This window comes from Equus quagga, chromosome 5, assembly GCF_021613505.1.
Source record: "Equus quagga isolate Etosha38 chromosome 5, UCLA_HA_Equagga_1.0, whole genome shotgun sequence".
Lineage (NCBI taxonomy): Eukaryota > Metazoa > Chordata > Mammalia > Perissodactyla > Equidae > Equus > Equus quagga.
In genome coordinates, this window is record NC_060271.1 from 77,761,944 (window position 1) to 77,775,072 (window position 13,129).

General features: G+C 36.8%; 1 protein-coding gene across 7 annotated transcripts in view; it reads right to left on the reverse strand.

The window, feature by feature from the left end:
* ALMS1 (ALMS1 centrosome and basal body associated protein) overlaps positions 1–13,129 on the reverse strand; it is a 244,752-nt gene that overhangs the window by 161,760 nt on the left and 69,863 nt on the right. For all 7 annotated transcript variants that reach the window (XR_006888598.1, XR_006888599.1, XM_046660995.1 and 4 more), the window contains one exon: positions 1–1,228. This exon is cut by the window's left edge and continues 3,206 nt beyond it. Coding sequence is in view for 5 of the 7 variants with exons in the window: in XM_046660995.1 (XP_046516951.1) it covers positions 1–1,228 (1,228 nt within the window). In the remaining 2 variants the exon portion in view is untranslated. The remainder of the gene's footprint in view (positions 1,229–13,129) is intronic.

The following is a 13,129-nucleotide window of genomic DNA, read 5'->3' on the forward strand; positions in this document are numbered from 1 at the left end:
CCAGGAACAGCTGAAACTTTCTGAGCCTGTTCAGTTAGATGACTGTCTGGCAACTCCTGTTGATATATACTGGGCTTCTCTCCATGTAAGTAAGGAGTAGAGGTTACTGTTGGTGTCCCAGGCTTCTGCTCAGCAAACCCAGGAACAGCTGAAACTTTCTGAGCCTGTTCAGTTAGAAGACTATCTGGCAATGTGTGCTGATAGAAAATATGGGGCTTCTCTCCATGTAAGTAAGGAGTAGAGGTTAATGTTGGGGTCCCAGGCTTCTGCTCAGCAAATCCAGGAACAGCTGAAACTTTCTGAGCGTGTTCAGTTAGATGACTGTCTGGCAATGTCTGCTGATAGAAAATATGGGGCTTCTCTCCATGTAAGTAAGGAGTAGAGGTTACTGTTGGTGTCCCAGGCTTCTGCTCAGCTGGTCCAGGAGAAGCTGAAAGTTTTTGAGCCTGTTCAGATAGATGACTGTCTGGCAAGGCTTGTTGGTAGAAAATACCAGGCTTCTCTTCAAGTGAGTAGAAACTTGAAGGTATGGTTGTTATCCTACTCTTTTGATCAGCTGGCCCAGGAACAACTGAAACTTTCAGAGCCTGTTCAGTTACAGAACTTCCTGGCAACCGTTGCTGGGAGAAAATAACATTCTCCTCTCTATCTGAATAGGAACTAGAAGGTACTATTGTTTTCTTAGTCTTCTGGTCAGCAGATCCAGGAACAGCTGAAACTTTGAGAGCCTCTTCAGGTTGACGACTGTCTGGCAATACCTGTTGGTAGAAAACACCGGACTTCTCTTCAAGTGAGTAGGAACTTGGAGGGACTGCAGATATCCCAGTCTTCTGGTCAGCAGGTCCAGGAACAGCTGAAACTTTTAGAGCCTCTTCAGGTAGATGACCATCTGGCAAGGCCTGTGGGTAGAAAACATTAGGCTTCCCTCTTTGTGAGTAGGAACTAGAGGGTACTGTGGATATCTCAGTCTTCTGGTTAGCTAGTTCAGAAACAGCTAAAACTTTTAGAGTCTCTTCAGTTAGATGACTATCTGCCAATGCCTGTCGGTTGAAAGAATCAGTATGTTGACCAACAGTATTCTCGTGAGGAAACCTTACAGCCAACTGAGGAAGGTCCTCAGGGGACAAGGATAAATGAGATCCAATGTCTGAATCTCCCGGAGTGGTAGTGATGCCTGGTTTCAAGTTGGACTGGGTAATTTCAGCTATGCCTCCTTTAGAAGTATCTCCTAAGAAAAAGAGATTTGTTCATATTGTTAATATTATATACACATATATTTCGAATTAAAAAATATTATTTTTATGCACTAAAAAAAATAAAGCAAGCTTTCCTTCCTTAGGCCTTTATGCTTCTAGAAAGGAATCCTAAGGAAATAGTCATCAAAAGAGATAAATATTTACACACAGACGTATTAATACAAAGCCATTTATAACAGCAAACTAATGTGGGAATAATTTAAATATTCCACAAGAGACTAATGCTTTAAAAATACTAGTATATCTATTTAATGAAATACTATGTGAATCTTAAAATTTGGATTTTTAAAGAATTTTCAATGTGATGGAAAAATGCTGTCCACTCTGAGATTTGATTTCACCCTACTTATAGGCTAATAAGTTAGTCTGTTATTGTGTCATGTATACTGGCAGAAGACATGAGACTCCTCAATCAGAGACAAAATACTTTATTGGAAGGCAAGGGAAAGAATTATCAGCTAATTTTCATAGATTTCCCTTTCCCCCACATCCTACAAAGGCAATGAAATATGGCCCAGATGGATGCCATGCACGCAGTGGGTTTAACTGACTCTCCTAACAAATGTACCTTGAATAAGATATATATTTTTAATTATACGAAACTGTAAAGATATTAAAGGTTACACTAAGGAGTTTAAACAATTATATGGCAGGGGGAGTTGTTGACAGCTTTGATAAGAACTGTACTGCAGAAATATAAATTCCAGATGGATGGGAAGGGAATACAAAAGTGTAAGCAGCACTATCTACCAGAACTTTCTGAAACAATGGAAATATTCTATATCTATACCATCTAATACAGAAATTCTAAATGAAAGTAGTGCTAAATGGCAGTGAAAAGTAAATGACTGAAATAGAAAGGACAAGATTTGACAAGTAACGCATTCACTCATTTGTTCATTCAGAAAAACTAATGTTTACTATATGCCAGTCACTGTTCTACATTTAGGAAATAGAGCAATAAACAAAAAGACAAAGCCTACATTCTAATTCTGCCTCACAGAGCTTCATTTCCAATATGAGGAAGCAGACAATAAATAAATTGGTAAAACATATGGTATGTCAGATGGTGCTAAGAGGGTTGATATATACAGCAAATAATATCTTTACTTTACATATAGGGAAAGTAAGTTTCCAAGATGACAGTATAACACTGCTTCTCAATGTGGAGATCTTGTTAACTTGCAGATTCTGACTGAGTAGGTCTGCAGTGGGATCTGAAATTCTGCACTTCTAATAAGCTCTCTAGTGATACCCAACACCATTGGTCCACAGACCACATTGTGAGTAGTAAAGATACATAATTTTTCTGGAGTTGTACAGTGAGTAAGTGACAAAAATGGGCACTTTAACCATTTAACACTAACTCCGAATTCTGAATTCTTTTCACCACACTGACTGGCATTCTAAACCCACTGGGAAGCTTCAAAAAAGTAGCTGAATATAGAATGAAATGGGTTGAGGAGTGAAATTGAAAGGCAAAGAAGTATCAAGTATTAACTCTTGAAGAAAACTAAAAGAGAAAAGGAAGAATGTAACTTGCATAGTAACTTGAGAAAGAATATGGCTTATGAAAATTTTTATGAGAAAAAAACAGCTTCAAGATAATAAATCAAAGCAGATTAACAAACTGAACAATCAATGGATCAAAGAAGAAATCAAAAGAGAAAGCAAAAAATACCTTGAGACAAATGAAAACAGAAACACAATGTACCAAAGTTTATGAGATGCAGCAAAAGCAGTTCTAAGAGGGAAGTTCATAGCGATAAATGCCTACATCAAGAAACAAGAAAAATCTCAAATAAAAACCTAACTTTATACCTCAAAGACCTGGAAAAGGAAAAACAAAGCCCAAAGTTAATAAAGGAAGTCAATTAGCAAATATCGGGGCAGAAATAAATGCTAAAACAAAGGCTAAAAAGACAACAGGAAATATTAATGAAACTAAGAGCTGGTTCTTTTAAAAAATAAACAAAATTCACAAACTTTTAGCTGGACTCATCAAGGAAAAAAAGACAAAGGACTCAAAATCAGAAGTGAAAGAGGAAATGTTACAGTTAATACCACAGAAATAGAAAGGATCATAAGAGACTGCTATGAACAATTAACACCAACAAATTTGACAACCTAGAAAAAAATGGATAAATTCCTGAAAACATACAACCTATTGAGACTGAATCATGAAGAAACTGAAAATCTGAACAGACTAATTACAGTAAGGAGACTGAATCAGTAATCAAAAACCTCCCAACAAACAAAAGTCCAGGACAAGATGGCTTCACTGGTGAATTCTACCAAACATTTAAAGAATTAATACCAATCCTTCTCAAACTCTTCCAAAAAACAGAAGAGAGGGGAACATTTCCAAATTCATTTACAAGGCCAGCATTACCCTGATACCAAAACTAGATAATGACATTACAAGAAAAGAAAATTACAGGCTAATATCCCTGATGAACATAGACAGAAAAACCCTCAACAAAAAACAATACATTAAAAGGATTATGTATCATGATCAAGTGAGACTTATTCCCGGGATGCAAGGATGGTTCAACATCTGCAAATCAATCAGTGTGATATACCAGATTAACAAAATGAAGGATAAAAACATCACATGATCATCTCAACAGATGCAGAAAAAGCATTTGACAAAATTCAACATCTACTTATGATTTTGCTCAACAAAGGAAGTATGGAGGGACTGTATCTCAACCTAATAAAGGCCATATATGACAAGCCCACAGCTAACATCAAACTCAATGGTGAAAGATGACAATTTTTCTTCTAAGATCAGGAACAAGACAAGATGTTCACCAACACCACTTTTATTGAACATAGTATTGGAAATCCTAGCCAGAGCAATTAGGCAAGAAAAAGAAAAGGCATCCAGGGGCCAGCCACATGGCCAAGTGGTTAAGTTCATGCGCTCTGCTTCGGCGGCCCAGGGTTTCGCCAGTTTCAATCCTGGGCACAGACATGGCACTGCTCATCAAACCATGCTGAGGCGGCATCCCACATGCCACAACTAGAAGGACCCACAACTAAAAAATACACAACTATGTACCGAGGAGCTTTGGAAGAAAAAGGAAAAAAAAAATTAAAATCTCAAAAAAAAAAAACAGCATCCAAACTGGAACAGAAGCAGCAAATTGTCTCTTTTTGCAGATGACATGATATTATACATAGAAAACCCTGAAGACTCCACCAAAAAACTGTCAGAACTAATAAATTCAGTAAAGTCGCAGGATACAAAATCAATACACAAAATGAGTTGCATTTCTACATACTAATAACAAACTATCAGAAAGAGAGATTAAGGAAACAATCTCATTTACAATTACATTAAGAAGAATAAAATACCTAGGAATAAATTTAACCAAAGAGGTGAAAGATCTGTACACTGAAAACTACAAAAAGTTGATGACAGAAGTTGAAGACACAAATAAATAGCAAGATATTCCGTGCTCACGGATTGGAAGAATTAATATGGTTAAAATATCCATACTACTGAAAGCCACCTACAGATTCAATGCAATCTCTATCAAAATTCCAATGGCATTTTTCAGAGAAATAGAACAAATAATCCTAAAATTTGTATGGAACCACAAAAGATTCCGAATAGCCAAAGCAATCCTAAGAAGAAGAAAGATGGAGGCATCACTCTCCCTGATTTCAAACTATATTACAAAGCTAAGGTAATCAAACCAGTATAGTTATTGGCATAAAAACAGACACATAGATCAGCAGAACAGAATAGAAAGCTCAGAAATAAACCCATGAATAAAGGGTCAACTAATTTATAACAAAGGAGCCAAGAATATACAATGGATAAAGGACAGTCTCTTCAATAAATGGTGATGGGAAAACTGGATAGCCACATGCAAAAGAATGAAACTAGACCATTATCTTACACAAAAATTTACTCAAAATGGATTAAAGACTTGAATGTAAGACCTAAAAGCATAACCTTCTGGAAGAAAACATAGGCTGTAAGCTCCTTGACATAGGTCTTAGCTATGATTTTATGGATTTGACACCAAAAGCAAAGGCAACAAAAGCAAAAATAAACAAAGGGGACGATATCAAACTAAAAAGCATCTGCATAGCAAGGAAACCATCAACAAAATGAAAAAGAACTTACCAAAAGGGAGAAAATATTTTCAAATCATATATCTGATAAGGGATGAATATCCAAAATATATAAAGAACTTACATAACCCAATAGCAAAAAAAACAATCAATCTGATTAAAAAACAGGCAAAGCATCTGAATAGACACTTTTCCAAAGAAGACATACAGATGGCCAACAGGTACATGAAAAGGTGCTGAACATCACTAATAATCATTAGGGAAATGTAAATCAAAACTACAATAAGATATCATCTCACATCTGTTAGAATCGCTATTATGAAAAAGACAAAAAATAACAAGTGTTGATGACGATGTGGACAAAAGGGAACACTTGTGCACTGTTGGTAAGAGTGTAAATTCATGCAGACACTTTGGAAAACAGTATAGAGGTTCCTCTAAAAGTTACAAATAGAACTACCCTATGATCCAGCAATTCCACTTCGAGGTATTTATCCAAGAAAACAAAAACACTAATTCGAAAAATATGTGCTCCCCATGTTCACTGCAGCATTATTTATAGTAGCCAAGATAGGGAAACAACCTACCTGTCCATCGATGGATGAATGTGATACACACACACATACACACACACAGAATACTATTCAGCCATAAAAAAGAAGGGAATCTTGCCATTTGCAACAACATGGATGACCTTGAGGGTACTATACTAAGTGACATAAGTCAGACGGAGAAAGACAAATACCATATGATCTCACTTATATGTGGAATCTTAAGAAAACAAAACCAAGCTCTTAGATACAGAAAACAGATGGGTGGTTGCCAGAAGCAGGGGGTGGGGTGTGGGCGAAATGTGTGAAGGAGATCAAAAGGTATACAAATTTCCTGTTACAAAACAAATAAGTTACAGGGATGTAATGTACAGCATGGTAACCATAGTTAATAATATTGTATTACATAAATGAAAGTTGCTAAGAGAGTAAATCTTAAAAGGTCTCATCACAAGAAAAAAAATTTGTAACTCTGGTGACGGATATTAACTAGACTTACTGTGGTGATCATTTCACAATATATACAAATATGGAATCATTATGTTGTACATCTGAAACTAATACGCCAATTCTACCTCAATTAAAAAATATGAAATAAAAAACAAAAAGATTAATAGGAAAACTTCATTTTTCCAAATTTTTCCCAGTTTTTACACATTTTGATGATTACAAATTACTACTGATACTTTTACCTAGCAGGGAACAAATGAGATAAACAGCCAAGGAGTTAAGACATACAGCCCAGATCCTTGAAAGATCCAGAGGTTGACACAAGATAACAAGACCTTACTTAGGAAGACCTCAGCAGGAAGGAAAATATTAGTAAAGGAAACTAAAAGAACACTACAAGTAAGGCTGCTAAAAATGCAGGAGGAGACTTGGGGTATTAAAAAAGAAATTTCTGACAGTTCCATATAAGCTTAAGAACATATACTTCAAACTGCTAGAAGCAATAGTGATCATAAATCCATTATCATTTTTGAAATATGTTTGTATAAGTAAGGAATATATGATGATGGATATCACAGCTTTAGAGTGCCTACTCTCTCAGCCATGGGAAAGAGGAATAATTACACTGATTGTGAGTGCTACAATATTACTACATACCTACTGAATCCTTGGAGATCCATTTTCAGAACTAGGGGATGGGGCTGAAGAGAAAAGTTTTGACTGCAAAGAGGAACAGAGCTACCCAGAAAAACGACTATAATATACCAAAATTGTTGATCAGTGCCTCTTAGAGAGGAGACTAACAACCTGGTTAGGATTTGCTGAAGAATTCTCTACTCATTGAAGCCAAAAGCTTATTAAAATAGAGAGCTTCCTCAGGAGACAGACAGTAGTGTTTTATATAAGCATAATGTGAAATCTTCTATGACTTTATTTAATAAGAACAAGAAAGTCCTTCATGTCTCACAGACAAAATGAGGTGTAATTCTAGTTTCATTTTATATATGACTAAGGCCTTCTTACAGTAATCTTTCCAAGTGAATTATTATGGATTATTAATACTAGCACACAAAAGAAATTTGCATATTTCAGGATCTCAAGAACTCCAATTCAATCACTATTAAAAGGTGTGGCTGTCCTGAAAAGTAACTATTCTGTACACACAGCAAGTAGACTGAAATTCCTGCAGTTTTAAAAAGGACATTGGTAATATTTTAAGTTGGTCTCTGTTTTCATTGCTGTTATTCTTGCTTTCTAATTATGAATTACTGTAACTTTATCATTTTCACAATGTTCTAATTCTTAATTTTGATAAGATAATTATTCACAATTTTGTTGTGGGTTATCTGGTTAATCCTTAAGTAAATTGATAGATGTTTTCAGCACCATTATTTTAAACCTAAATTCTCTCAAAACTAGACTATAACACAGGTATACACCATGGTTCAAACAGGAATTCTTGATAATTTTACTGACAAAGCAGATATAAACATAACCTCTCCAAAGTACCTATATAATTATACCTCATTAATGTTGTCTAACAAAACAAATGTATGCCATTTGAAAAACTTGCAACGCAACATCAAGTTAAATGTAATAAATCGCTGAGTTCTGAAAGTTTATACGGTACTGTTTTGTCCCACAAAAATCACATACACAAGCTCACACTACAACCTAAGTTTTTTTGTTGCTATCATGCAGTTCCTTTTCTATGTGAAAGTGCAAAGTGGTAAGGGAAATGGGTTGCAGACTCTTCTGCACTCTGAGGAGGTCAGCAGTTTCGAAAAGCTAAAGAACTGCTGGTATTGTGGAAAGTTCACAAACTCTGCAGTCAGACATAGGTTCAAATACAAAATACACTATTTCCTAATAGAGTAACTCTGGGAAAGTCAGTGCCCTCATCATCACCCTCATAGCGTTGTGGAGAAAATTAAATGAGACAATCTATGTAAATCACCTGGCAAATATTAAGTGTACCCTTACTCATAGAAGGGAAGACAAGGGGAAGATGGAATTTCGGGTCTTGCTTCCACGCCCCTCATCTTTAAAAGAACCTTCCCAAAGTCCTGCCCCAAACCAAAGTCCTCACCTACTCTGAGCCACACCCAGATAGCATCTCCAAGAGAGAGATACCAAACAAATAATAAGCTAAAGTAGTGAGGCTAAACCAAAGACTGAGCTTTAATCATAAAGCACAGCAAGAATACTAATGGATAATTAAATCAATTAAGTTTGAAGGCAGGGGTCACAAACGCCAACAACCACCAAACAACATAAAGACAGGTATACATGCCATGTAAGTCACAGAGATGGCCCCATATTAATGAGATCAATAAAACTTTAAAATAGTGCAAGAGACAAATCCAGAGCCCTTCATAACAACAGCTGAAATAAAATAACTCAACAGATATGATTTTTATTTTCATTTGATCTACTTTCTGGAGAACTGATACCCAAAAATAGCACAAAGCCTACCTCCTTATTTCACCCATCTCCATTGAGTCTACCCAGACATTTAATTCATTTAATATTCAATAATTTATTAAGTCATTCAACAGATTTTTACTGAGCACCTTTCCTGGCCAGATGCAAATAAAATATTAACAAAGTCCCAGCTCTACCTCAAGGAGCTTAAAGTCTCGTGGAAGATAGGAACAAGTAAAGAAGCAACTACTATTCTATGTGTTGAGTGCAGTGATTAGTGAGAGTGTTTACAGGATAGTATGAAAATACATATAAGGAGTACCTGACTCTTTCTTAAGGAGTTCATGGTGAGTGGTGAAAACCAGGAAATATTTCCTGTAAGACACCTAAGCTGAGAATGAAAGGACAAAGACTAGGAATTGGGCAAAGATGGATGGACCACAAGAAGTGCAGGAAGGGAGTGTTCCAAGCAGAGAAAACAGCACCTGTAAGATCAAGGAGACAAGAGACCCTAGCATAACGAAGGAATGGCAGTAGTTCAATATGATTGAAGAGGCAAGTGTGAGGCTAAAGAGGTGATCAGGGACTTTCTATAACACACTAAGGAGTTTGGAATTTATCCTGAAGATAACAACATAAAGCAAGGGTTTCAAACTAGAAGTGGTATTATCAAGTCTGCCCTGAAAAAAAGACTAATTTGGCTTAATAAAGAGGATGGATAGGCGGGCAGAAAAGATGACCAATTTCCCATTACTAAGGCAGTAATACAAAAAAGAGAAAATAGGACTCTGAGAATAAGAATCAACAGGACTGGGATATAGTACAGGGGCGAGAGTGAACCAAGATATACAAATTTCTGAGTTGGCAACTAAGTAGATGCCCATTCACTGAGAGGAAATATAGAAGAGGAGGTTTGAAAGATGATGATCAGTTCCTTAAAGCTGTGAGTTTAAGGTACCATGGACATTCAAATGAAGATTTTCTATAGATAGTTAGACACAAACATCTGGACTATGAGACACATTTAGATAGAGTCCTACATTTGGAAGTCATCAGTCATAGAAAGTAATTGAAGCACTGGTAGCAGATATCACCTCAGAAGAAGTTAAGATCCTTTCCTGTACAAAGTATTGTTTCCTACCATGTTTCTACCTGCTGCTGTAAACAAGCTGAGGACAGACAGTACTGTACCACTCACTGACACTCTTTAAGTTAGGAAATAATCATCCAGACTCTTCCATGCCTTTATAAGGTGCCAAGATTTGTGTTAGGCATTGAACAGAAATAAAATGTGGTACCCTCTCGAAGGGAGAATTTGAATAAATTGTTGGTGTGCTATTTATGGTGAGGTTACAGATGCATTTGAAATACAAAAAAGGGAAAAAAAACATATGCAATGAAGTAACTAAAAATCCTCTTAGAAAAAGTGGGACTTGAGTTGGACCTTAAACCAAAAGTAGAATGTAGAAATATTGTGAAGAGAGGAAACAGCATTTCAGGGAAGGGAAACATCCATGGAAAATATCAGGAGAAAGAATAAACATGATTCTAGAGGTAGAGAAGTAAACAAAAATAAAAACAACAAAATGGCTTGCCTGGAATGACCAAAATGTACAAGAAAACTAAAGTTGAATAAATAGATTTAGAAGATCTTGGTAATCTGCCAGAAAAGTTTAGATTTCATACAGGAGAAAGAAGGACATTACCAATAATGTTCACGGAGACTGTAAGAGTTGGGTTTGGGGAAGATAAGGTGGCATAATGTAGTGATTAAGAATGCAGGCTCTGCAGGAAGACTGCCTGGGTTCACAACTAGCACTCCACCAATTTAGTAGCTATGGGGAAAGTTAGTTATCCTCTCTAAGCTTCATTTTGTTCAGCTATCAAATCAGTATCTATCATCATACGTCAGGTATAGATATAAAATGATATCTACGAAAATGCTTAGCGAAGTAGGCAATAAATGTTAGTTATTATTATTAGGCTGCGATAGGGCAGATTTTAGAAAAGTTAGGAAAGTTTCATGGCATAACTATCCCTACCTTCTATGGCTTGTGATCCCTGAGTTTATTCAATATCGCCTGAAAAAGATTTTTACTTCACTTCTTACCACCATTATTCCCTCAACTAATGATTTCTACCAATAGCCTAAAGACAATAATACCTCCAAGTTTTTACATATTGAAAATTCAACTCATCTTCTGTTCCCCAGACAAAACAGCACGAACTCACTTTTCTGTGCTCCTCCCTGAAAATAATTTAACAGACAATCATAAAAAGACTGAAAGATTGCAAAGTAAAAGTCAACTGGGTAGGGACCACAAGACTTGAGTAACAACACCGCCGCAAGCGCCCTGAGTTTTCTTTTTAACTCTCAATATCCCAAATGGACCTGGGAGAGCCTGGAACCTAGAACCACCACCAGGAAGGGGAAAGGAGAATGAGGAAAAGAAAGCCTAGCTGGCATCTCCCAGCCCTCCAAATGGCAACTGACTCCCAGTCTCCTTATTCCCAACCCAGGGACAGAAGACAGTCCAGGTAGGTGCGTTCCTTCCAAATGGTACTGGCAGCAACTGAGTGAAAAGCCAACAGCAGTGAGACCCAGAGAGCAGGCCCAGGAAAACAGTTTCCATCCTAGGGGTCCAGCATCCTACATCCCCCACCTAGAAGAACCTGGGGCCTACAGAAACACTTTCTGTCCCCATAGATGGCAGCAGCAAAAATCAAATGAGACACACACTGGTATCAGGTGCTCAGGGAGAAGGCCTAAGGAAGAATCCTGCACCTGTGGGCCAGTATCTCCAACTTACCACTCAACAGCAGGCCTGGGGAAGAGCATTCCACTCCCATGAGCAGCACTAGCAGGGAGCAAGCATGAGTCTCAGTGGTACCACTAAACAAAGCAGACCAGAATGCAAGGCATCTGAAAACTAAACTGTGCCTGAAACCACAGCCCATACAAGTAGGCCAGTACCTATATGCTACATGTAAATGGGGCAACTGCCTGCTGAAACATAAGGTTAAATAGGATCCAAAGTCTCCTAACATTACTTCCAAAATGCACAGAAAAAAATTAAAAATCATACATGATACCATGACCCAGAAAAGTCACAGCTTGAATGAGAAACATAATCAGATAGCACCAACATCAAGATGAATCAGATGACAGAATTATTTGACAAGGATTTTAAAGCAGCTATCTCATATATGCTTGAACAAGTAATAAAGAATTCTCTTGAAAAAAATGAAATAGATGAAATCCCAGTAAACAAACAGAAGTTAGAAGACAGAACCAAATGGATTTCAAGTACTGAAAAATACACAAAGAAAAATAAAAATTCACTGAAGAGGCTCAACAGAACGGAGATGACAGAAGATAGCATCAGGGAACCTGAGGACAGATCAATACAGTAAGTCCAAACAAAAGAGAGAAAATAGATTTTAAAAAAGCAGGGACACTTCGACTATAATAACAGATCTAACAGTCATATCAACAGAGTGTCAGAAGTAGAGGAGATAGAGGTGGGCTAAATAAATGTACTCACAGAAATAATAGCTAAAAATTCCCCAAATTTGGTGAGACATATACCTAGAGATTTAAGAAGCTGAATGAATTCGACTTATGGTAAAGCCAAAGAAATCCAACAAAATCAAGTTTCTGAAAAATAAAAATGAAAATCTTGAAAGCAGCCAGAGGCAAAGATGATTACTTATAGACGAACACCAATTTGAATGATAGCAGATTTCTCATCTGAAAATATGGAGGCCAGTAGGAAGTGGCATGCCATTTTGCAAGTGCTGAAAGAAAAAAACTATACAACATAAATTCTGCAGCTGGTTCAATTATCCTTCAAGAATGAATGGGGAATAAAGACATCTTCAGGTAATAAAAACTAATAGGATTTGTCAGTAATAGATTCATCCTCAAAGAAGGGCTGAGAAGTTCTCCAAACAGAAAGGAAATATCAGGAAGAAACTTGAAAGTTCATAAAGTATAGAACAACAACAGAATGGATAAAAACACAGGTAAATATAATAGACTATCATTTTCTTCATGAGTTTCTTAAATCATATTTGACGACAAGCAAAAATTTTAACACCATGTGTTGTGGTGCTCAATCTGTGTAAAGCAAATATTAAAACAATTAGTTTTAAAATGTGGGAAGGGTGGGGAGTGACGTCAGCATCACGGTGATGTGAGCTCTTCCTTTAGTCTCCTCCCCTTAAGAGACAATCAAAAGGACATTCATAAACCAACAGAGGACATTCACACAACACAACAGGCATCTGAGAGAGCCACGCAACCATATGTATGACAGTAGGGGTGCTGGACTCCCTGAAAGGCAGTGGAAAGATGTA